General features: G+C 37.4%; 1 protein-coding gene across 3 annotated transcripts in view; it reads right to left on the minus strand.

Annotated features, from left to right (window-relative positions):
* GABBR2 (gamma-aminobutyric acid type B receptor subunit 2) overlaps positions 1–23,030 on the minus strand; it is a 445,208-nt gene that overhangs the window by 265,460 nt on the left and 156,718 nt on the right. For all 3 annotated transcript variants that reach the window (XM_061449004.1, XM_061449005.1, XM_061449006.1), the window contains one exon: positions 8,445–8,615. In XM_061449004.1, the coding sequence (XP_061304988.1) occupies positions 8,445–8,615 (171 nt within the window). The remainder of the gene's footprint in view (positions 1–8,444; positions 8,616–23,030) is intronic.

Genomic DNA, 23,030 nt, shown 5'->3' on the forward strand with positions numbered 1-23,030 from the left:
AAAGCGTGCTTCACAGTAATAGTTGAGATTTCAGAATGCTGCTATAAAATCCATAGGTATGTTTAAACTGCCTTGAAAAATAATGTTTTTCTGGGTCTTGGAATTAGAATTGTGCTGTGAATTTTGAGGGACTTTTTTGGTAAAGATCTAAGCCATGAGATTTGGTAAAGGGAAATACCCAGTTGATGTGTCCTGTATTTCTAAAAGTTTTGATACAGGTTAGTAGCTCAAATTATTCTACTGATCTGCAACAAGGATGATTTTTGTTCACCATGATTTGGAGCTGTTTTCCAAACTATATAATTGTTTAGAAAGTAATTTTCATGTACTCCACTACTCTTGTGCTAGTCACTGGCATCAAACAAGCTCAGAATATGCCAATGGCAAACAAAAATTCTTAAGTAAGGGGTAGCAATAAGTAATGCCATTAAATTTACCAGGTCACAACTCTCAAAAAAGTATTCTCTCTCAGGGAAAAGACATTTTGTTCAATGGTTTAGGACACTTCTCACCTACAAATGAACCCCTACTCTGTAGCTGAATGTGCACACACCATTTCTTATACAGATGGACAAACCTAAAGTTCTATCTCTCTGCTTTCTCCCCATTTCCTGTCCTATAATCGTATGACTTTCTCATAATCTCACGGCCTCTAGATATTTATCAGAACTCAGAAACATGTTAAACCTAGTACTTAGTAGTGTTCAAACCCTCTAGAAGTCCCACTGTAACTTTGACAACTTCTCCCTATTTAATTTCCATTACATTGTCACAATTTTTGCAAAATAGAAAAAGAATTCACCATACAAACATAAACACCGTTTCCTGGCAAGCAGAAATGCCTAGATCCACTACATGCCCCACTCCCTCTTGGAGGTGAACAAACATCTCAAAACAAAAAAAAAAACTGTTTGCATAACGGCTTTCACACTCTCACAATGCAAAATCTGCACTTTGCACGTTGAGAGATATCCAGTAAGTCTCCAAGAAAGTTCCTTCTTTTCCAAAGGATATGAGAACTGCAAGGAAAGCTATAACCACAGAGCCTGAGTCACCCTTCAAATGGAAGATTAGCTTTGGACAGATGAGCTGATTCATGACACAGTGGAATGACTGCTAAGATCACGTGCAACAAAGAAGGCAGAAACTTGGGTGGGCAGTTGCAGGGGGAGGACTGCCCCTTTCATCAGCAGTCTGCAGTAAAAGTGGAGTAAATAAAATATGAAACTGCACTGGAAGCCTAACTGTATGCACATCAATCTGCCTGCTCCACACAAATGAACAAAAGAGTGGCCAGATGTCAACAGCTTAAATTCTTACTTCTCTGGGAGGCTGTCAGCCTGAGACATATGCTACAGAGTGATTCACACCACTGTTTCACTAAAGATCCCCAGTACAACACTGTAGCAAAGATAATCAGGGGACAAATGGCATTGCATTAATGACACAACAGATACATATTCAGGGGATGACTGTGAATATGTGAAAATTCCTTAGAAGAGTAGTGTTAATCCTCATCTTGGACCCTTTCTTCTTTTTCTATAGAGTGAATTATTAACATGAAAGGAAGGCAGAATTGTGACTGTGTGACACTACATCATATGCTCTCCTACATTTCTAGATTTGAAGTCCAAGAAGGTTGACTGTGATGTCTTTTCTTAAACCCTTTCCTTAGGGAAAAGATATTTCCAGCCCTGCAGAGATCCCACTTTTTACATCAGTAGTTCACAGCTTTGAAGTATATATCCAAGCTTGCTGAAAATTTGCTTTTGTTTTTCTTTTAAAACAGCAAAAGAAAAATAAGAAACCTCTGTGTTTAATATAGTATATATTTCAACAAATGCTTAAAGGATATTTCAGGTCGTATCAAGGCATCTCAAGCACCCTACACACATGAGAAGAATAGACTATGTCAATAACTATCCAGTAATGATGACAAAATTTACAACTTTTGCCTCACAAACTGGGCAGAAGTTACCTGTTTATTTTGCCCTGACTATAGCAGTCTATGTTAGGAAAAGACTGCTCTTTCCCCAAAAGCAGCTGAGCACAAGAAGGTGGGAGAAATTCCTGGATGGGACCAGGAAAGGAAAGATCTGGTAAAAAATTTCATTTCCTTTAGAGACAAACATGAACCAGTAAAAGGAATCTGAAAGGTGCTGTGGAAGGAATGAAATGATACAGAAAACAAGCAAAAATATGGATAGGGTACAGGAGGAAGACACATGTTGAAAAAGTAAGAGACAGTAAGAAAAGATAGTTTGAGAAAGTTCTACAGTTAAGCAATTACCATTGTAATGTCTCAGTTTTCCTTCTCTCATTCTTTTCTCTCCATGTATTTTCCCATATTTTTTCTTTTACTACCTCCTATCTCTCATATGCGTTATTTTTTGCCTCTCTTTTCTGCTTTTCTGCTCTCATAAACGAAGGTGCAGGGCTCCTTCTAGGATTAAATCACTGGGCTCTGCGCAGAGCTTCCAGCTTAAATATTGCTGTTATCTGGTAAATTTGATCCTTCCAAGATCATTCTTGAAGAAAAAGTACCATTTTTCTTGCTGCATTAATACATGTTCGCAACTGCAATGGAGAGTGCAAATCTCTGTTCTTCTGTCTTTTCTCAGAATCCAAGCCTGAGAAGTCAGTGTGTAATCACACCTTGGAAGTCTGCCCAGGGCAGTGGTGGAGTCACCACCCTGGAAGCATTCAAAAACCTTGTAGATGAGGCCCTTAGTGACATGGTTTAGTGGTGGCCTTGTCAGTCCTGGGGTAATGGTTGGACTTGATGATCTTATAGGTCTTTTCCAACCTAGCTGATTCTAAGATTATATAATGTATACCTACAGCCATCAAGCACTGGTCATTTTCTGGCTGAAATTTGACAGGTCACCAGACATTGTATTTCTTTTCCCTGCCTAATCTCTCCCAAACCCTCAGTAAATCTCTCACTCCATCTGCTTATCCATTGAATTGACTGCTAACTCAGATCCTAGTTCACAGACTCCAAAGAGAGAGAACAAAGATACAATAAGCAAACTTCATCAGGAACTGTAGTGATAGGACAAGAGGTAACAGGCTCAAACTTAAACAGGGGAAGTTAAGGTTAGGTATAAGGAAGAAGCTCGTTACTGTGTGGGTGGTGGGACACTGGAATGGTGTTCAAGGCCGGGTTGGACACAGCTTTGGGTGACATGGTTTACTGTGAGATATCCCTGTCCATGGCAGGGGGGCTGGAACTAGATGATCTTAAGGTCCTTTCCAACTCAAACCATTCTGTGATTCTAGATTAGTAAGATCTCTACCCTGCTTTCTCTACAGGTATAGACATATACTATGCTGAGAAAGCTTGTTTACTAGCTGCTTTTCTTTGGAACAATTTTATTTTTTTCAGTATTACATTTTTCTGGGATGAGAATTGGAATTTATAGGTGCTAAATGCTTTTAACATGGGTAAAAAGGACCCCGAGGACCTGCTGATTTTGAAGTAGATGTCGGTGCACAAAATGCAGCACAACCTCAAGAAATCCTGAGTGTTAATCATGTCAGCCAGAAAAAGTGTTATTTTGTCCACTTACAAGGGTTTTTCTCTTTAGTTTTTGTCACCAAGGTATTTTTAGGTTATTAAACTCAATAAAGATCATCAGAGTCACAAGAGAGAAAATTTTATCTTTTATTTTTTATACTGTTAATCTATTTCATTAGCTTACTGCACACTTCTCATTTCTTCTGTCTTTTTGAAATGCCACCTACACTGATAAAATTGCATTAGGAGTTCTCAATATTTCCAGGAAGAAGCAGAGAAATCACACAGAGAGATAACTATTAAGAAGTAGAGAAAAACAAAGAGTCACTTGAGACGATCAGAATTTAACTTGTTTTAAAAACAATCCCAGACAAGATACCCAGTGGGAGGGAAATACATATTTTTAAAAATCTAGAAATAGCATAAATATGCCACCAAATATGAGGCAAAAATGCAGTTTCACTGAGTTTTAGTGCGACAGGGAGCAAAAAGAAACTGAAGTCTGCCTAGAGGAAGTGTCCTATCAAAACAGGGAAGCCAGAATCCCTCTTGTACCAGTGAAATCAAGTGTCAACCTTCAGGCTGAAGCAAACCATGAACAAAAAAAATGTGCATAAATAAATAAGCAATGTGCAGAAAAGAGCAGTAAAATACTGAAGGCAAACTAGAATTACTAATTAATAAATATAGCATTATCTGAAAAACAGTAAATAATTATGCAATTTTCTGTTTCATGGTCATATTTTGAAGCCTTCACATCTTCTATAATACTGGTGACTCCCAACAATTTTGAGTTACTGACAGTTAAGTATGACTGTTTTCATGACTCTTCCCACTGAAACATTAAACACAACAGGAGTATTACTTGTTTTGTCTAAGTCAAACTACAATCCCAAACAGGTAGCACTAGACAGCAACAAAACTGGACATACTGGTTGCTGCATAATTTCCAACCAGCTGAAAGTTCATCAGGGAACTAGAAACAGGACATGGTCAGGACTTTTCCAAGAACTGTGTATGCGACAGCTATAATTCTTCAGGGATGACAAATATTAAAGCTAGCCTTGCTTTGAGCAGCAGGTTGGACCAGGCAACCTCCTGAGGTCTCTTCCGAACTAAATCATCCTATGATTACATACCATAGCAAATACTTAAAGCTGAAAATCATGAAAATATTTTGTAACCTCATTAACAAATCTTTGCCACAGAATTAACCTTTGAAACAGAATCTTCTCCCAGAGGATGAGAATAGAGCACGGCAAGACACAAAATATAGGACACAGGAGCACAATAGGCATGAATTTGTCCTCATTAAGTAACAGGATGTATATTATCCTTATACCAGGATGACTTATACAATTTAAAAAATAATCCAGTAGAAGAGACCATTGATTTCAGGTCACTTGAAAAGCCATAATCCTTGGGATTCTCCCAAGAAAGGAACCTTCAATATATCAGATATAGAGATACATAGGTATCAGTATCATATATATATACTGTCTCTGTGCTATAAGAACTGAAAGCATGCTGGCATAAACTTCTCCATTCTCTCTACACATATTTTGTCTTCCTCAGTTACGTGGAGAATAAGGAAGATATAACATTTTTTTTTTATAAGAAAGAGGTTTTTCCACCAAGTAAAAGGAAATGTGTGATTGTGATAACACAAAGTCTCTGCAGGAAGGGTTCCCAAGGGAAATGGCTAAAATAGAAGCAAGAAATTCTTTGATATTTTTGGCTCCAGAGATAAATTGGAATAAGAATGATAATCTAAGCAATTGAGGCAACTGTCACATTACAAAGCAAGGTAAACCAAAGAAACAGCTTTATGACTTTCAGAGGTAGACAGCTTGCAGACAAGTTAGGTGAGCTTTAATTATCAGCATATAAGATTCTAGTAAAAAATGCAGAGAGACAGGATACAGTGATCCAGCTAAAGAAAAAAAAGTGATCAGCCCCAGGAACAACAAAAGTTAGATGGCAGCTAAAGGATGCAATTGGAGTTCTTGTTGACTACACTCTATGGATATGAAGTTTTCTCGAAGAAAGCAGTATCTATGTGCACATGTGTTTAGGTGGAAGGACATCTGGAGGAAATTAAGACAGAGATCTGTCAAACTGATACAGTCTTTCTGTGTGGAACTTACACCCATGCCTTTAGTCCTGTATCTTCAGTCTCTGCCATGGACCTGCCCAGCTATCACTAGACCTGAACCTGACCTGTGAAATGATTTCCCTGCTTGGCCTTGGACCTGCCTCATTGCCATGGACTTACTTGCCTCACAATCTGCACCCTTGTCTGAGCCTGGCCTCGAACTCTGGGCCTGCTTTTCCCCCTTGCAGTGAAGCTGGGCCATCTGCCCAGCCATCACACGTGCCGCTCCACTGCTGGTGGCTCCCATCCCTGACTGCTCCTAGACAGACAATTATTTCCTCCAGTTTTTCCTGTGCTTTCACATGGAATGGATAAACTCTGCATGGAGCTGAAAAAGGAAGGATGGAGCTGTAATAATTTCAAAGGCCCAGGATTCAAAACACTCTATAAAAATCACCTGATTTCAAGGAAGTTTCAACTAGATCTTTCATTACCTGAAAGCTTTAATGAATCACACTAAATTGAGTTTGCAGTCTGACACAGAAGGTTGCTTACATTTCAAGAGAAATTGAAAGACTTTGAAATGAAGTGTATTACTCTAGCAAATCCTCGAAAGCTGCAGTTTTAACATTTCTTGTGACTCTGACAGACATGAAGTCCATCCTGTCCCAAAGGCAAACCGCAAATTCCTATGTTGCATTTGTTTAGTTTTATCTTAGCAAACCCTACATGATGTTCAACAACCTATCCAGTCTATTCCACTGTTTCCCACATTTAATCTTTTGCATAAACATGTTTCTAGATTACTAATTTTCTTATAGACATCTCTAATCTAATTCATTCTCAAAGATGACACTAGACCTGATATTCCAAAGTACATCTAATAAGCATTAATTATTGTTAACATTTATTCTGTGTATCTTAAGTGTCAATATTTCATTATATCAGGGGTGGTGAAATGAGACCCACTTTCTTTCTACTATCTACAGTAGGTCAAACAGCTTGAACTTCTTGACCCGTACAGTTTGTGGTTCATTGTATTGCTTCTCATATGTTTCTCTGGAGATGTGCTGCCTAGATAGACATGTTGCACTTTTTCACTTAGCATATTATTTATATTGAAACCTGTCTCTACTTTTCAAGATCATCCTCAAACCTAACCCTGTCCTCTGCAAAGTGCTTGAAGCTTTTCCCTGCTAGGTATCAACTGCAGATTTAATAAACATTTTCTCTATCCCAGTATCTAAAGAAAACCTCATCTTTCTAGAGAAAACCTCATGACAGCATCTCATCCTTCTTGTTCGACAGCAAACCCCTGATAACTATTCTTTGAAATTATAATTCCAAGACAAAGAAAGATAAAACATGTCATAGTTTTGGGTGACTTTTTCCTTCAGCATGTTTTAAAAACTAATATTCAACATATCTCATGTCAGTCAACCTTGGTGGCAGAAAGATTGGTTAGAGACTGCTCTTACAGAATCTTCTTCAATATTAAGTTTCCTTACTTTTCTTTAGGAATACCTTTAACATTTTTATAAGTCATAAAACTTCACACTTATCACCTATGCCATCTCTTTGAAACCTGTTATCTTGTCATAGAGGGAAATCAGATTGCTATACGTGATTTATTCTTGACAAATCAGTTTTGGCCACTGCTTAGCACCTTTTTGTCTTCTGGGTGATTCCAAATAGATTATCTGCCCAAATGTCTTTCCAGGAATTAAATTTATCTTGACTGGTCTATAATTCCCTTGGTCTTTATGTGTTTTTTGGAAAGACAGACACAAAGCTTTCTTCCTTCCCCCTGCAATTCACCTTCTTTTTGTCCTTTAATTCTCAAAGCTCATAAGGGAAGGCTCCAAGATTTCTTAAGTATGTTATAACAAACTAATTCTGCCAGATGATTTGAAAATATCTTGCTCATCTAAGCAATTGGCAACCTGTTCTTATCCCTCTTCACTAGTTTAATTATGCCAGTCTTCAGAACTCAGCCATCTTTTTTAATGAATGCTAAGAAAAACAAAACAAAACCCACCAACAAACAAACAAACAAAAAAAAACCTAAAAACCAAAACATACAACCGAGAAACTGGTAGGCTTCTACTAGTTAGTCCATTAATGGATAGAGAAGCAAAACTCTTTCCCTTGTCTTGCTCCATTTAATTACTTCTAGGATCTTTAAGTATTCCATTGTTAAAAACATGCTTAAAGCATTTGGCCCATACATTATTGTCATTTCTATGATCAAAATGTTGCTCAGGGTCAAACTCAGAATATTTGGAGGGTACATGGTATTTGGTCTTATCAATTCTGGGGGCTTCAGTCATTTCTCTCTCAGTAAACTCCTCCAATATTTTCAGCCATAGACTTACCAGAATTTGTTCCTCAGTGTTCAGACTGATGCTTACAATATATCAGAGAGCAAAAGGAACACGATGAAATTAAACTCATTCTCTCTTTTAAGTGAACTAATGTCAGGATACAAGACTCCTTCAAAATCATACACTTTGGCAAGTCACAGAGCATAAAGAAAACTTTGCTACCAAAAAAAACATGATTATTTTGCACTTAAGTGCAATAATCTTGAGTGTTGGAAAACAGACAAGGAAAAGCATGGGTAATTTTTATTACAGACAGTCAAATATTCCCCAGAAGGGAATTAAGTGTATTCAGAACAGTGAATGTGAATGAGTAAGACAAAGCCAAACACCACTGAAACAGTGTGTCTGTTTCTTTTTACTTAATTGCCATCAACAAAGAAACTAGTTCCTTGGAAGTCTGATATTAGTAGCTCTCTTTGTATAGTGGAAATTATGCAAATCTTACCTCAGAGAACCTTTGTACATCCTGAGTTAAAGTTCCTACTCTCTTCCACTGATAATATTTGAGTAACTTCAAGATTGCTGGATTCACTGCATTATCAGATGGCACTGTCCGGAAGAAATAAGGATATTTTTTCTTATCAGCCAACTCTGGGGTTGTTGCTGCAAATGAGAGCTGAAAAAATGAAACAACAAAAAAATTAAAGTCACCATAAATCATCTAGCAGCCAGAAGAAAAACTTTGTTCTTCTCAGTGCAACAAGACACAATCCACATATTACAGTCATGTAGAGAATTTTCATCATCATACAGTTTGGGAGTGCTACCCGCACCATTTACTCATTTACTTTTAATGGGATTTTTGAACTATCTTAACCCTATAAAACACCTGCTACAAAATAAACCAGGGGATCTTCAAAGTCAGGGTGTAAAATCCTCTGTTTGAGATCAAGCATCTTAGAGCACAAAGCAAGAAGCTCTAAGGGAATAAAACTCTATGATGACCTTAACAGCTTCCTTCTACGTTCTCTTCATAAAAGTTGAGAATAGCTGTAAGGGGATATTCTCAAACTCTTATATATCTATCTTTAAATTAGAGGATGAACCTCTAGTAGTACTTTTTCCTATCTTCAGGTAATAAAACTGCTCCAGGCAGCAGAAAAAGAGAAAACAATTATGGCAGCCAAGGCTGCAGCTGAGAATTTTATCTGGCTTCCAGTTTCCTCCACTGAAGCAGGCCCCTGTGAACTGTGTCATCAAAGGGGACTCAGTGGCTAATTCTACATGTCTGAAAACACCAGAATTTCTACATGGTTTGAGAATGCTTATAATTAAAGAAAACTCTCTCAACACACGCATACAAGCACAAAACCAAACTGAAAACTTCACTGAATTCTTCTGCTCAAGTTAAAGGCAGTATATCTTTGTCAATGTTTTTCAGGCAGTGTCAGGAAGAGAATGACTGCATATTCACTTTTTGAAAATACTCTCGTTCCAAAGACACTTGTGGTTGTTCCATCCAGTATTTTTAGGTTACTAGGAATGTGTTTCTCAAGTGTTTTTTTTTCAGCTCTGGATAGCAGTTAAAGGGTTTCTTTTAAGTACTGATTTAATGCAAATTGGTGTGACTGTCCACAAATAATATCCCTAATACAGTTATATTAAGTCTGTCCAACTCAATAGAGAGTCAGAAATGCAGGCAAATTCAAGACTATATAAGTACATACAAGCACAGTATTAGCATATACACTATACACATTTTCTTCAATCAACCATTCAGTATATTTGGGACAAATACTCTTTTTTAAGATTCCAAATAGACAAATTTAACCTGAAATAACAGTTCTAACCTTTTCTTCATGTTATAAAGTATAGATTCAGCCTGGCAGAGACAGGACTGTTTGACAGTTTGCCCAGAGAAGTTCTGGCTGCCCCATCCCTGAAGTGCTCAAGGGCAGCTGGATGGGATTTTTAGCAACCTGGTCTACTAGGAGGTCTCTCTGGAGTGCCAGGGTGTTGGAACTAGGTGATCTTTAAGGTCCCTTCAGACCCAAGCCATTCTATGATTTTATGATTTTAGACTCACAAAGAACATATTGCATTGTTATAATCACCTGAATATAATTTCCTAACTAAAAGCCCTGTTATCCAAACAACTTAAAGTGTGCCTAGCTGGACAGTTTATACTATACTATTGAAAAAGAGATTCTTTCTGTTCACCAATCAACAGCTAGAGAACATTGTTTTTAAGACATTCTACTGCTATGTAATTCCAAGGTAAAGCACTTTTAGTACAGCAACTGTTCTTTTATTAGATTTTATGAAAGAAAAAAAGAAAAGTGCAATATGAGGTACTGTAATACCGTCATCTTGATTTTCCAAAACCATATTGGTTGGCTCACTTAGAGTTTTATGACATTTAGTATTCAGTAATGAGTTTGCAAAGAGCCAATTTCAAGAGAAAAAGAATGAAGGTCTGCCAGGTAGACCTAGCCAGCTTTTCTGTCTAGCCTTGTAACGCTGAACTCCATGTACCCATTGCACAATGAAATGGGACATAAGGAACTCTATCTCTAATAAAGAGGACTTTAAAAATCCACCATGAAGAGGAATGTCTCTCAGCAGCCTGGTGACTGCAAAGGACTTGCTTTTCAAGTTGTTATGGTTTTGGACCAACTGTAATTTGATTCTTAAGAAAAAGAAGTAAGGAGCGATGCTGAAATAACAATAGCGACAAGCAACATCATCAAGGTTCACCGAACTCAGGTTTACAGACTGAACAGTAATTTTTTCTTATCAGAAGTACAAAAAGCCTTAGTAATGAGGAGCACCTCTGTATCTGTGAGCTAGCTTTAGGATGAAGATCTGTGATATAAGCAAGGCAATTCAGATCCATCCTTTGACGTTTTAGTGGCTTTAAGTACCTAAATTAGTATTTTAATTCCCCAAATTTCCTTGGGAAACAGTGAAGCAAAACCTTACCTCTTCTCATTGATTAAAGAAAGATGAAGAAGACTCATAACTTAGATTTCTGAGCCATGTAAAGTGAAATGAGATGAGATGAAACCAGATTTATGCGTAATACTAATGACACCCGAATTACAAAAGAACATTATTTTCTTTTTCAAGGAAGGTTTTATTAAAATATAAAAAGGGAAACATTCATCCTCAAGCAATTCTTGGAATGTAGGTTAGGTTCAGAGGCCTTTCTTTCAAATATCACATATACCATGGTTGGTCTCATTCTGCATCACTTTGCCATATTAAACTATTAATAAGAAACTCAAGAGAGATGGACAGATAACCTAAAATAGTTATGTCAGTCCTTGGGTTTTATTTTTGTTTTGTTTTTTTTTTTTCTCCTTCTTTCGCACAGAAGTTAAGTCATTGAAAATATTGAACTTTTCACAAAATTGTCCCTATGAGAGTTTGGAGACATGCAATGAACTTAAGTAAAAAGTCATCAGCACTCAGTATTCTGCTTTGAGAAGAAGAAAGATGGAAAAGGACAAAACTCATTATATTTCTTGAAATGGTAATGAAAGACAAAAAAAAAAGTTGTTTTTTTTTTAAATTGACATAAAATAGAGGACACAGTGGACATATACCAGGTAATATATCATAATTGTGTGTGTGCTGTTTGTGTATATGCATATGCATAAGCAAACTGGCTTCCTACGTGTGTGTACACATATCTATTGAAAAAAGAAAATCTATAATATACATATTAGAGATATCTATCAGTTTGAATACTGTCAGAAAAACTGAAGCTTTTTCTCAGGTTACCCCTGAGAAATCTCTCTTTAGAACATCTGCTTACAGCTGGATACAATTTGTATATGCTATGACTCACATGAAGATTTTGGAGATTAAACAGTTTAAAACATTTAAATAGAAAATAAGTTTTACCTTTTCAAGTAAGCATATTAACTGTAGTACAAAATGAGAAACAAATAGACAAGGTATTGAAAAATGAATGTTTATTTCTTCATAAAAGGTATAATTTAGGGAAAGTTCTGTTGCCTTAATATCACTATTGTCTGTTCAAATTCTGAAATGAAATACAAAGTATTTTAACAGCAAAAATGCACTGTTTATGACTTTTTAAATTATTCTTATTACTTTTGTGATCACTATATAAGTGGATTATAGTTAGCAGAATTTCATCAGAATGCATTTTGTCTGCACATATTAAAGAAAAACAAGAATGTTAATGCATAGAGTCAATATAAAAGGAATCAGTGCAAAAGACTTTTGAGTACTTCACCTGAAGTTAATTTACTTATGCAATGTTTAGCTTACCGTGACGTTCTCCCTGTAATATACTACACAGACCATGCAGGAGCAAAATCACAGCTAACTAGAGAGGTCCATAAAGCCCACTGAAGTCAGTGCCAGAATTTCCACTAACTTAGAATCCAGATTTCAAGCCTGTTATCTGAGTACCTGGAAATCAGATCTAGCTAATGAGATTTAACTACACTCATATAATTTTAACTCTCTAAGTCATTGTGGTATTTTGCAGTATGTCTAGACTCAGATCTGTAGTCTTGCAGATTCTTCTGTTTGAAAGATAAATAGATGGCTGGCTCAAAAGTGAGCTGAACTGTTGTGCTTCATTTCTAGAAAAAGAGAAGCAGAGCAGAAACACAGCTAATGGCTTTATCCTACTCTGTGAATAGAAAGGAAGCAATTAATAACAGTTCTGGAACGGGTCCAAAGAAAAATAATTCAGGAAATGATGTGACTTAGAAAACAACAAAAGATTAAAAGTGATGGGGAAAGGAAACAATAACATTGTGTGTATAGAAGAATGCTTTATGGTAAAGAATTATGAAGTCATAAAATGTAGGATATTTTTTGTACTAAAAAAAAAAAATGAAATTATCCAAAATTGAAAAAGACAATGAGACAGATTTAACTTAAGAAAAAAAAACCAACAAAAAAAAAAACACCCCACAACAAAAACCAAATGCAAACAACCAACCAAACATTATTCCACAGAAGTCAAGGAAATTTCTTTAGCTTCAAGCTGAGAGTGAAAGTAGAATTTGATAATAGAGAGGACAGCAGGGAGACAATATGATAAAACTATTATGAGAAATGCTTCAGCCTATTATGACAGATGGCTAGGCTAAGGAATTTGAACTGGTGGACTTTGCTGAAAAGCTGAAAAATATACAGAAGGATTTTATTAATGTGTTGGGGTTTGGATTTTTGTTTGTTTGTTTTTTTGCCATGTACATGCTTGGATCCATCAAATTTTCTTCAGAAAGATGATGCTTTCTGAAAAAGGAAAATATCAATTTTGCTGTAAATCCATAGTTTCATGGAAGGGACAGTAGATAAAGTGAGATGGAAAAAATATAAGTATGTTAAAGTGTAGAAAAGAACAATTTTGCAGAAGGGGAGTAAAAGCTCTATAACCCTGTGTTAAGCTGAAATGAGGTGTGGTAGATTAAATCAAGGACATCAATCTAAAGTGCTTTCAAGTTAAAGCAAGAACATTCCTATTTGAGGAAGTAACAGTGAAAGAAAGACATAGAAGCAGGAAGGGTTAGGTGATTAGAAAATGGGATGCAACACTAATGAAATCAGAGAGAAATGAGGAGCTCTGAAAGAGAGGATGGGCATTTAGAAAGCTGAAACAAAATTAGAAAAGGATGCAACATTATATAGAGAGTGTATCTATGACCTGTAGAAGTCCAACCAGTTGGAAGCTGGAGGGCTGAAGGCACACTGCTGCCCCAAGAACTGCAGAGGGAAGGGAAACCACCAGAAACGGCAGACAGTCTCTGGTATTTGGTTGTTTTATTATCTGTAGGAAGCATTTATGTTTAAGTTTTCACACTGTGATGGTGTACAGAAGACTGAAAATATAAGCAAGCCTATCTATCCCTGGGATAAACAGTCACTCTCATCTAAGGCAACAGGTCTGCTCAGGAGCCACATTTATCTAAGACGGTATTAGCTAACGGAAATCAGTAACAGAAACCCTTAGCAAACCTGTAGGTCTGTAGAACCAGTAGGGCAGGAAACCGCACCCCCCTCATAAAGCAGAGTGGCCCTTAGAGCAGGCTAGAGGATCAGAAACACCTCTCTCCCACAGCAAACTCCCCAGGAGCTCAAAGGAGGAGCCTGACATCTGGCAGAAGGTCCTAGAGCATCTGGATATGTCAATCCCACACTGAGAATGAGGTGTTACTCTCCCCACTTGTTTCTCTCTCCAAAGGAGAAGGCTGTGGAAAAAAAAAGGTACACTCTGCACTTGTGGAGTGCTATACGCTGGGGGGGGGGGGGGGTTGGTGGTACGTGGGGAGAAGCACCTTAGGTAACAGGGTAATCTCCCTTCATTAAAATGTCATCTGCTGTGACAACTGTTTCATGTTTGCAGGTAGAGAAAATTATATTATTGAGCACCAGAGGGATTAGCTTAATTTTCCTAGGCTTCTGCACTGTGGCTTGTACAAGTATTTTAATAATGATCCCTAGAAATTCAAACCAGCCCCTAGTTGTTGCAAAAGTAGTCTTGATGGAGAACTTCTTATATATGGCAGATATCACCTGTATTTCCTGTACCTTTTCTAGAAAGCTAGATTCTGCTGATAAATCAGCGCTGCTAAACAGGATATACACTCCTGATTCAACTGGTGATATGAACTATTATCATTGTAACTAAGATTTCATGCCATGTATGTTTAGATACAAAGCAATATATTCTGTGAAAAATTAAAATGTAAATAATTTATTCCAAAATGGAGGCAGAATGTCATAAAGCTCCACTGAAAATACTCTTACAATAGCATAGGATTGCACCCATAGAAACTTGCCATAGGAAAATAACAAGGACAAAACTCAGGAAGATGATAATTTGCAGCAATGTGTGCTTTTGACACTATACACCATTCCTTTGTGTGCCTTGCCAGTTCTAGTGCTTTGACAAGCCTGTGCCAACAATAATAATACTCGAGAGTGGGCATGTGATGACTTGATGGTCCCAGGAGCTACAAGGACCAGAATGGAAAATAATGAATAATGAAGACTTAAAAAGATTTGCCTGCTGCAACTCTTGAGACAGCACTAGATGATGTCGCATATGAGTTAAACAATATACTCTTAACTCAAAGATCATAGCATAACAGTTAAATTGTATTTTCAATTGAATAGTTACTGATGTTTTGTAATAAATATTAAAAGACACAAAATATAAAAACCTAAGTTAAACGTTAATTCACTACTTAAAGATTAACAGCAACCTTAGTATAGAAGCCAACTTGCCCAGGTGTGAAGAACTACCACTGACCTTGATCTTACTACTAGTCAAGTTATGAATAAATTTTAATACAATAACAGTACTTGGAATAAGGAAATAGCGACATATAATCCAGAAGAATATTAAAGAGAACCTTAAGAAATACATGATAGTATGTGAAGTATGAAAGTGATATATTACACTGCTCCTTCCCATCCCAACGGACAAAATGTATCGTCTACATTTGATGAATGATTTAGAGAAAAAGTACGTGGAAATAATATTGCAAAGATGGTCAAAAACACCTATGTTTTTGGAAGATATTTCAACACAAGAAGCTAAATGCAACAATTTCATTGACAGAAGTCCTTCATAGATCTTCAAAGAGGCTGAAAACAACACAGTAGTAAAGATCAAGAAATGAAGATATGTTTCTTGAGAATCTGCTCACACAGCTGCTGGTGTTAAGTGTCTGTATATACACAGTAAATTAGCTGGTTTTGAACCAGACCTACGAATCAAAGTGGCAAGCTGTACTCTGATCCTGACCCCTAAATAGAACAGGTAACACACTAACATTAATTGAACAAAAAAAGAAGAAGGACTAAAGAAGAAAACACTAACAAGAAATTATACTCTTCCAGCAGTAGTAAATCAGGTACATTTTTATCTGTCATAAACACTCTTAAATATTTACTTGAATGAAAGCTCTGGAGACTCCACCATACTTACATTCAGAAGACTTTACAGGATTGGACAAACTTCAGTGCTATAACAAATACAACTAATGATCATTGAAAAAATATTCTGTTAACTCTGTATGGGCTTTCATTATGACATTTGCAAGAGCAAAATGGAAGTCTAGGAGAATATATATGATGACTTACTAGCTGGCGCATGGGCAGTATGCCTCAACCAAATGGGAACCATAAAAATACGCACTGTATTAAGCGCACTGGACAAGAATTGATCTTGAGAACGAACATCCCTTTCATCACCCATAACACATTACCCATCTGATTAGAGCTACTGTTCCTTTTAAAAATCAGATGTTTTGCCAAATACTCCTGCCCAGTATCATCTGCCGTTACCTTCATTAATTCTGTGTCTGAAATTGCTTCCACTGACTGCCTTTTGGCACCTGGGAGTTTCCAGAAAAAGCACTTCCAGCTGGTCTCAAGGTTGGAAGGCACCCGCCTCCACACTGATGGCATTCCAGTGAATTAATCCAATCACAATAAGACTGATATTCAGCTGCATGCTGCTCTAGAGACATTTCAGGAAGCAATTCTGGCTACTGAATGAATCAATATTTTTGGGGATGGAAAATGGTTTAGATAAAATAAAATCCATATGAGGAGTACTTCAGCTAAAAAATGTGTGCCTATAGGAAAGGAACATCCAGCCCTGTTTGCTTCCTGCTTGAGTAGCCTGACCTACTCCCAGCATGACTCAGTAGGGACTACAGATGCCTGAATGCAAGAAGTAAAAACCAAGCGAGAGTTTGGTCTTTTGGTGGTAAAACACTCTACTCTGATAAAGTCTGTGGGCAATGTTAAAGAGTAGTGATTGAATTGTTCATCAGTTGAGGGCTTTTTATTGTCTTCAAGCAATGGAGAAGATACATACTAGCTAAAAATTGTAGCAGATGTGCTGAGAAAAAAAAATGAAGACAATTATCTAGATATTAGTATTACTGCTTCACCTGCCTCTTGGGCTGAAAGATTAAAACATCCACCCATCTGTTCATACCAGCCAGAGCCTACATTTAAGAACTTCTTAGGGAAAAAAAAAAAAGTTTAATGAATTCCTAGAACAACTTTTCAGGTGAAAAGAAAATAAAACAGTTATTAGTGTTCAGAGAAGAACAAACTTATAGATGAAATCCAAGCCATGGGATTCACTGTAAGGTCTAATAAATACTGCCTAAAAAACTTAATGCATTCAACTTACTCCCGAGATGTGCCAAGGAAGTATATCATGAAGTTATGGAGGGTGTCCTTCAGTTCAGTGCAACCAGTAGTTGATAGAGACTACAACTTATTGTTTCTGTAGGTAGCCAGCTGAACAGGAGGTAAAATGATCTCATACAGATTACCCCATCCGCAAGTAAAAGTTCAGCATTCAGTTTAACTTGATTCTTTCAGTATTAATGGAAAATAAACAACTGCTATCTCCTTTTCAATGCTTTATTTCTTCTGACCACACATTTAGAAAAGGTCTATCACAGTCTGATGCAGACCTTTAAAAAAAAAAGAGTACTTAGGGAATAACCGTGGCAATTGTTAAATTCTTTTTCACTCTCCAGAAAATATTTTCAGATCCATGTTGGGCACAAATCATTTACACCTAACACACATGTCCTGCTTACTGCTAGACCAGAATATTGAAATGAAATGGCAGATCTACAGAAGCTGCTGAAAAATTTGTTTTCATTTCCAAACTGAATAAAAGACAAAACCTTTTGAGCATTTTCATAATAAAACTGCACTGCAAAAGAGGGCTGTATATCATTGTCTGTCACACTCAGTTGCTTAGCATTTGGCTACTGGCCTGGATCAGACCAGAATTCAGCTTCAAATCCCAGCTCTGCTTCAGTCACGGCACTGTTGATCAACCTAAATCAAGCAGAATCTCCTACACTCTTAACCTCTTCCTACATAGCCTCCTAGTCTCTTGCCTATAACAGATCATCCTCAAAATCTAGTGAAAAATGACAACTTCGTAAAACATTTCACCTTTGATAAAATCTTTCCAGACCTATTCACAACAGAATGTTCCTGGCTGGCTGCCCAAAACTATTATCATTCTATAAGTATTGTTTGTCAGACTTCATCCAGCTAACATGTTAAATCTACAGCTGTTCTGTCTACATTTGGATTTGAAATATCTATTTTACTATTTTCCTCCCTTTTAAGTGATGAAAAGGAGGATAAAACTTCCCCAATACAAAGATACCTTAATTGTGCAATATGGGGGTGTCTTGTTCTTGTGAGCAAATGAGCCCTATACTCTAATGGAAATGGGCAGAATGACCATTGGTGAGATTTAAGATAAGAATTCCCCAGTTCTTTGTTGAGTGTAGACCCTAATAATGTACATTCCCAATAGTCCCAATTCTGTCCTATCTTTCATTTCTTTTATTGGAAATATAACATCTAAAGAAATAAAGGACACCATGCTCACTCACGGTTTACTGAAATGCTTCGAGAAATAATTTTCCACAGCCCTAAGTCATGAATTAGTGGTTGGTTTATTTCTTCATTCTCAGGTTTCAAATCTAAGCAAGAAATCCTGGAATTTCTAAACTGAAACAGGTGACATGCTCACTATGCAATGTAGTGATATATAAATAAGCTGTTTACATGGAGCAGCACAGCAGAGAGATGCCTTATCGGGCCCTGAGAACAATACCCCAGCACTAATTCTGCACTTTGCCTGGCCTAATTTACTTTTTCTTTCAGCTCTATAACTTTTCTGATATCTCAGCACCGCATGCTGCAGTCATGCTCCATCAGAAGTGTTTAAAGTAGTCCGACATCAGTCACCTGGAACTGTACCTTCTCTAATAATGGATAAAGGGAGGTTATGCTATAGAAATCAAGGGCTTGCTGAAGGGCTGATAGTGAAACAAAAAGAATCATGTAACTTTCTTTGCCGACAGACGTTGCCAGCAAAATACTGCTTGCCCAGCAGCAAGGACAACTTGAGTTACATTGCCACATTACAACCTTCAGGAAAAATGCCAATCATAATTATGACTATAATATATTTGACATTAAAATGTCAAATATGTTGGTGATCCTCCTCTAAGAAAAAAACAAGATCACACATACTTTATGGTTTTCTTAATCTGCAGTCAATACAGATTTTAACAAGATGCTTTAGATAGAAAAATATGCGTACAAAGCTTTTCAGTAATGCATGCAACTCAAAATGTTCATGCAGATATATTCAGACAACCTAAGTCACAAAACTATTTGTCAACTTAGAGCTGTATTCTGTGGTTTCTAATTTATAAGTGGTTGTAAAAAAGTCTTATGAGGTGTTTTAATCTACTTTTATAAAACAAAAAATGGCAAACAGTCTTGGTCTGAGTACAGTTACAAAACAAAAATCCCTTCCTGAATGTCACTGAGGAAGTAGAAGAAAGTGTGAGTGCTTCCTTACAGCACCAGTGCCTCCAGGACATCAGCTAGTTGTTGCCTGAATAACCCTCAATGTGTTTTTGTCAATACCTATGCCTTGCAGGTCACTTCAGCAGTTACTATTAATTTAATAAACGTTTCTTTATGTCTGCATTTGATTTTAAGTACAGTACTTGCCCCTGGTCTTAGAATGCATGCTGGGTAGAAAGCATTAACATTATCTACACCATTTAAGATTACGCACAATTCAATTAGATCTCTCAACCATTTCTCCTTAGTTGCTGTCATCGTCCTAGTTCCTGCAGGCTGGTAACCGAATGTTTTCTCTAGACCTTATCTTTTTTGTCACTTGTTCCATAAAACTCTTAATTACAATCCCATCTATTCCTGAAAAAAGTCCTTATCAATCTACTTTTCTTCTACTATTTTCCATAACTTACACCAATCCAGGTGAGATAAAAACAGAATTAAATTATTCCACATGCATATATAGTAATTAAGGCAATGTAGCCTTAATTTTTCACATACAAAGAATATCTTTGTGCTTGATCTTTATAATGGAGCCAGGAAAGTGCTTAAGAATATACTTTCATTTTTAATATTTCAAGAGTTATATTGATTTGAGAAAAGGAACTCATATATGAAACTTCATACATGCATTAGAGTTTGGTAGTGCTTATTAGTTTTGGGAGGCTAGTTTAAATATCATCTTTCCTAATTAAATCTCATGTAGTTCATTATTTATTACTCACTTCTCATGTGCAGTGATTAAGCTGTAATTTTTAAAGTCACTTGCCTTTCCTCAATACTCTCATATGCAATCCAGTGGTTTCTGAATCGCCATTTATTTTTATACATTTCTGACCAAATTGTTGTCACACTTGTGCTTTTTTTTCCTTTTGGCTTTTTTTTTTTGTGTTTTATTGGATTTTTCTTTGGTTTGTTGTTTTTCTGTTGTTTTTTGTTCAGGTTTTTTTGTTGTCACTGGGTTTTTTTTGTTATTGTTTAACCACACACATATCTTCTGGCTTTGTTTACTTGGCTTTAACAGGTTACTGACATTGGCTTCCATTATTTTGGGCACTTCTGTTGTATTGGCTGAGGAGTCTTTTTCAGCTACTCTTGGACACATTCCTGACAAACGTGAACAAGTCTACTATTTTTACTCCCTCTGTGGGACAAACTCATGATGGGACAAAGAGCAGGGTGAATGGAAAGCATCTTTGACAAAGGTGACCAGTGTGATTCCACATCAGAAAATATAAACTGTTAGTATTTAGCTAAGGATTTCAGAAATCACATTAGTGATCTGGATGGCTTTTCCTCATTATATTGTACTCTGTGCCAATAAACTTTCAGTATAAATTTTGAAGTACCTCCCACAGTTAAAATAATGTTAGCTTTAAGAATACATATCAAGACATGTACTAATAACCTATATTAATGCACTGTGCATCTGGGTGATAAAGAAAGTAAGATTAATTATATTCATTGCCTTTTTTACAAGCAGGTTACTCAGAAATTCTCTGAAGTAGAACAGTTAAGTTTGCTAATGATCAGGATACTTTTAATCCCCCCCCCCCCTTAAACTTACCTACTGAAAAGAACTATGCCCTTGAGAACTGAGATGCCTGGTGTATTTGATTATTTATACGGTAAGAAAAGATAACAAACCACAAGTAAGAGACCACCTCTCTGACTGAGCAGTAGAAAAAAAAGCTATTTTCCTAACATGTGTATGATATCTTTGCAGGAAGTTCACAAAGTCCTAGAAATTATTAAGCATTCTTTCTTTTTCTTTTTATTTTTTTTTCTTAATATGGTTATCAGATTCATCCAGTTTACTATCAATAAGATACTGGAATTTCCAGCTATTGTTTCTGCCATAGCAGTAGTTTATTTATACCCCAGCTACCTGGACTCCTGATTTTCAACTCGTACAGAGATTCAGATTACTCTGAGCAGAGTACTCCCAGAGTACAGATAAAGAGTGATCAGAAGGTGGCCAGCTTGAATTCAGCCTCTTGACCCATGCCAAAACAAGGCTCTGAAGATAAAAAGCAGGGAGGAAATCCTGGCAGGAAATAAGCAACACTGCAAGAACTGAATAAGAGACTGCGAGATAGATGGAAAAACAGCATGACAGAACAAAAGAGGTGCTGTTCAGTGCACTGAAAAAGGAAGACACACAGTAGGAAAAAAAGAGATGAATAGACCAAAAAGAAACACAGAGACACCGTGTATGGATGCAGTGAACACAAGCAATCTTGGCCTTTCTTATAGAATTATACAATAGTTAGGGTTGGAAAGAACCTTAAGATCATCAAGTTCCAGTGCTCCTGCCATGGGCAGGGACACCTCACACTAAACCATGTCACCCAAGGCTCTCTCCAACCTGGCCTTGAACACCGAGAGCAGAACAGAGGGGCAGGATCACTTCCTTCGACCTGCTGGTCACGCTCCTCTTGATGCAGCACAGGATACGGTTGGCTTTCTGGGCTGCGAGTGCACACTGCTGGTTCATGTTCATTTTCTCATCAACCAACACCTCCAAGTCCTTCTCCACAGGGCTGCTCTGAATCTCTTCTCTGCCCAACCTGTAGCTGTGCCTGGGATTGCTCCAACCCTTGTGTAGGACCTTGCACTTGGCACGGTTAAACTTCATGAGGTTGGCATCAGCCCATCTCACAAGTGTGTCAAGGTCTCTCTGGATGGCATTCCTTCCCTCCAGCGTATCAACCGAACCACACAGCTTGGTGTCATCGGCAAATTTGCTGAGGGCGCACTCAATCCCACTGTCCATGTCACCGACAAAGATGTTGAACAAGACCAGTCCCAACACCAATCCCTGAGGGACACGACTCATTACTGGTCTCCAGCTAAATATTAGCCATTGACCACAATTCTTTGCTTGTGGCCATCCATCCACTTCTTTATCCACCGAGTGGTCCATCCATCAAATCGACATCTCTCCAATTTAGAGACAAGGATGTTGTGCGGGACAGCGTCAAGTGCTTTGCACAAGTCCAGGTAGATGACATCAACTGCTCTACCCCTGTCCATCAGTTCTGTAGCTCCATCATAGAAGGCCACCAAATTGGTCAGGCAGGCAGGATTTCCCCTTAGTGAAGCCATGCTGGCTGTCACCAAGCACCTTGTTGATTCTCATGTGCCTTAGCCTGCCTTCCAGGAGAATCTGCTCCAAGATTTTGCCAGGCACAGAGGTGAGACTGCCTGGTCTGTAATTCCCCGGGTCATCCATTTCCCCCTTCTTGAAAATGGGGGTTATATTTCCCTTTTTCCAGTCATTGGGAACTTCACCTGACTGCTGTTTTTTCAAATATGATGGACAGTGGCTTAGTAACTTCATTTGCCAGCTCCTTCAAGACCCGCTGATGGATTTCATTAGGTCCCATGGACCTGTGCATGTTCAGGTTCTTAAGACGGTCTTGAACTAGATCCTCTCCCACAGTGGGCCTGAAGTCTTCATTCTCACAGCCTTCAAAGATTTGGGTGGTGTAGCCAGAAAATTTATTTACTTATATTAAAATATACATTTATTAAAATTTATTTATAATCTGCTCAAAACCTGGCTTTGCGAGTACTTGGGCTGATAAATGCAAACACGGGTATCTAACCAGCTGCATGATTACATATCCACATGGTCAATGAAGGAATTTCAGATGTCTAC

This window comes from Pezoporus flaviventris, unplaced genomic scaffold (genome assembly GCF_033815535.1).
Source record: "Pezoporus flaviventris isolate CSIRO_AGI_PZ_B2104156 unplaced genomic scaffold, CSIRO_AGI_Pfla_v1 ptg000007l, whole genome shotgun sequence".
Classification (NCBI taxonomy): Eukaryota; Metazoa; Chordata; class Aves; order Psittaciformes; family Psittacidae; genus Pezoporus; species Pezoporus flaviventris.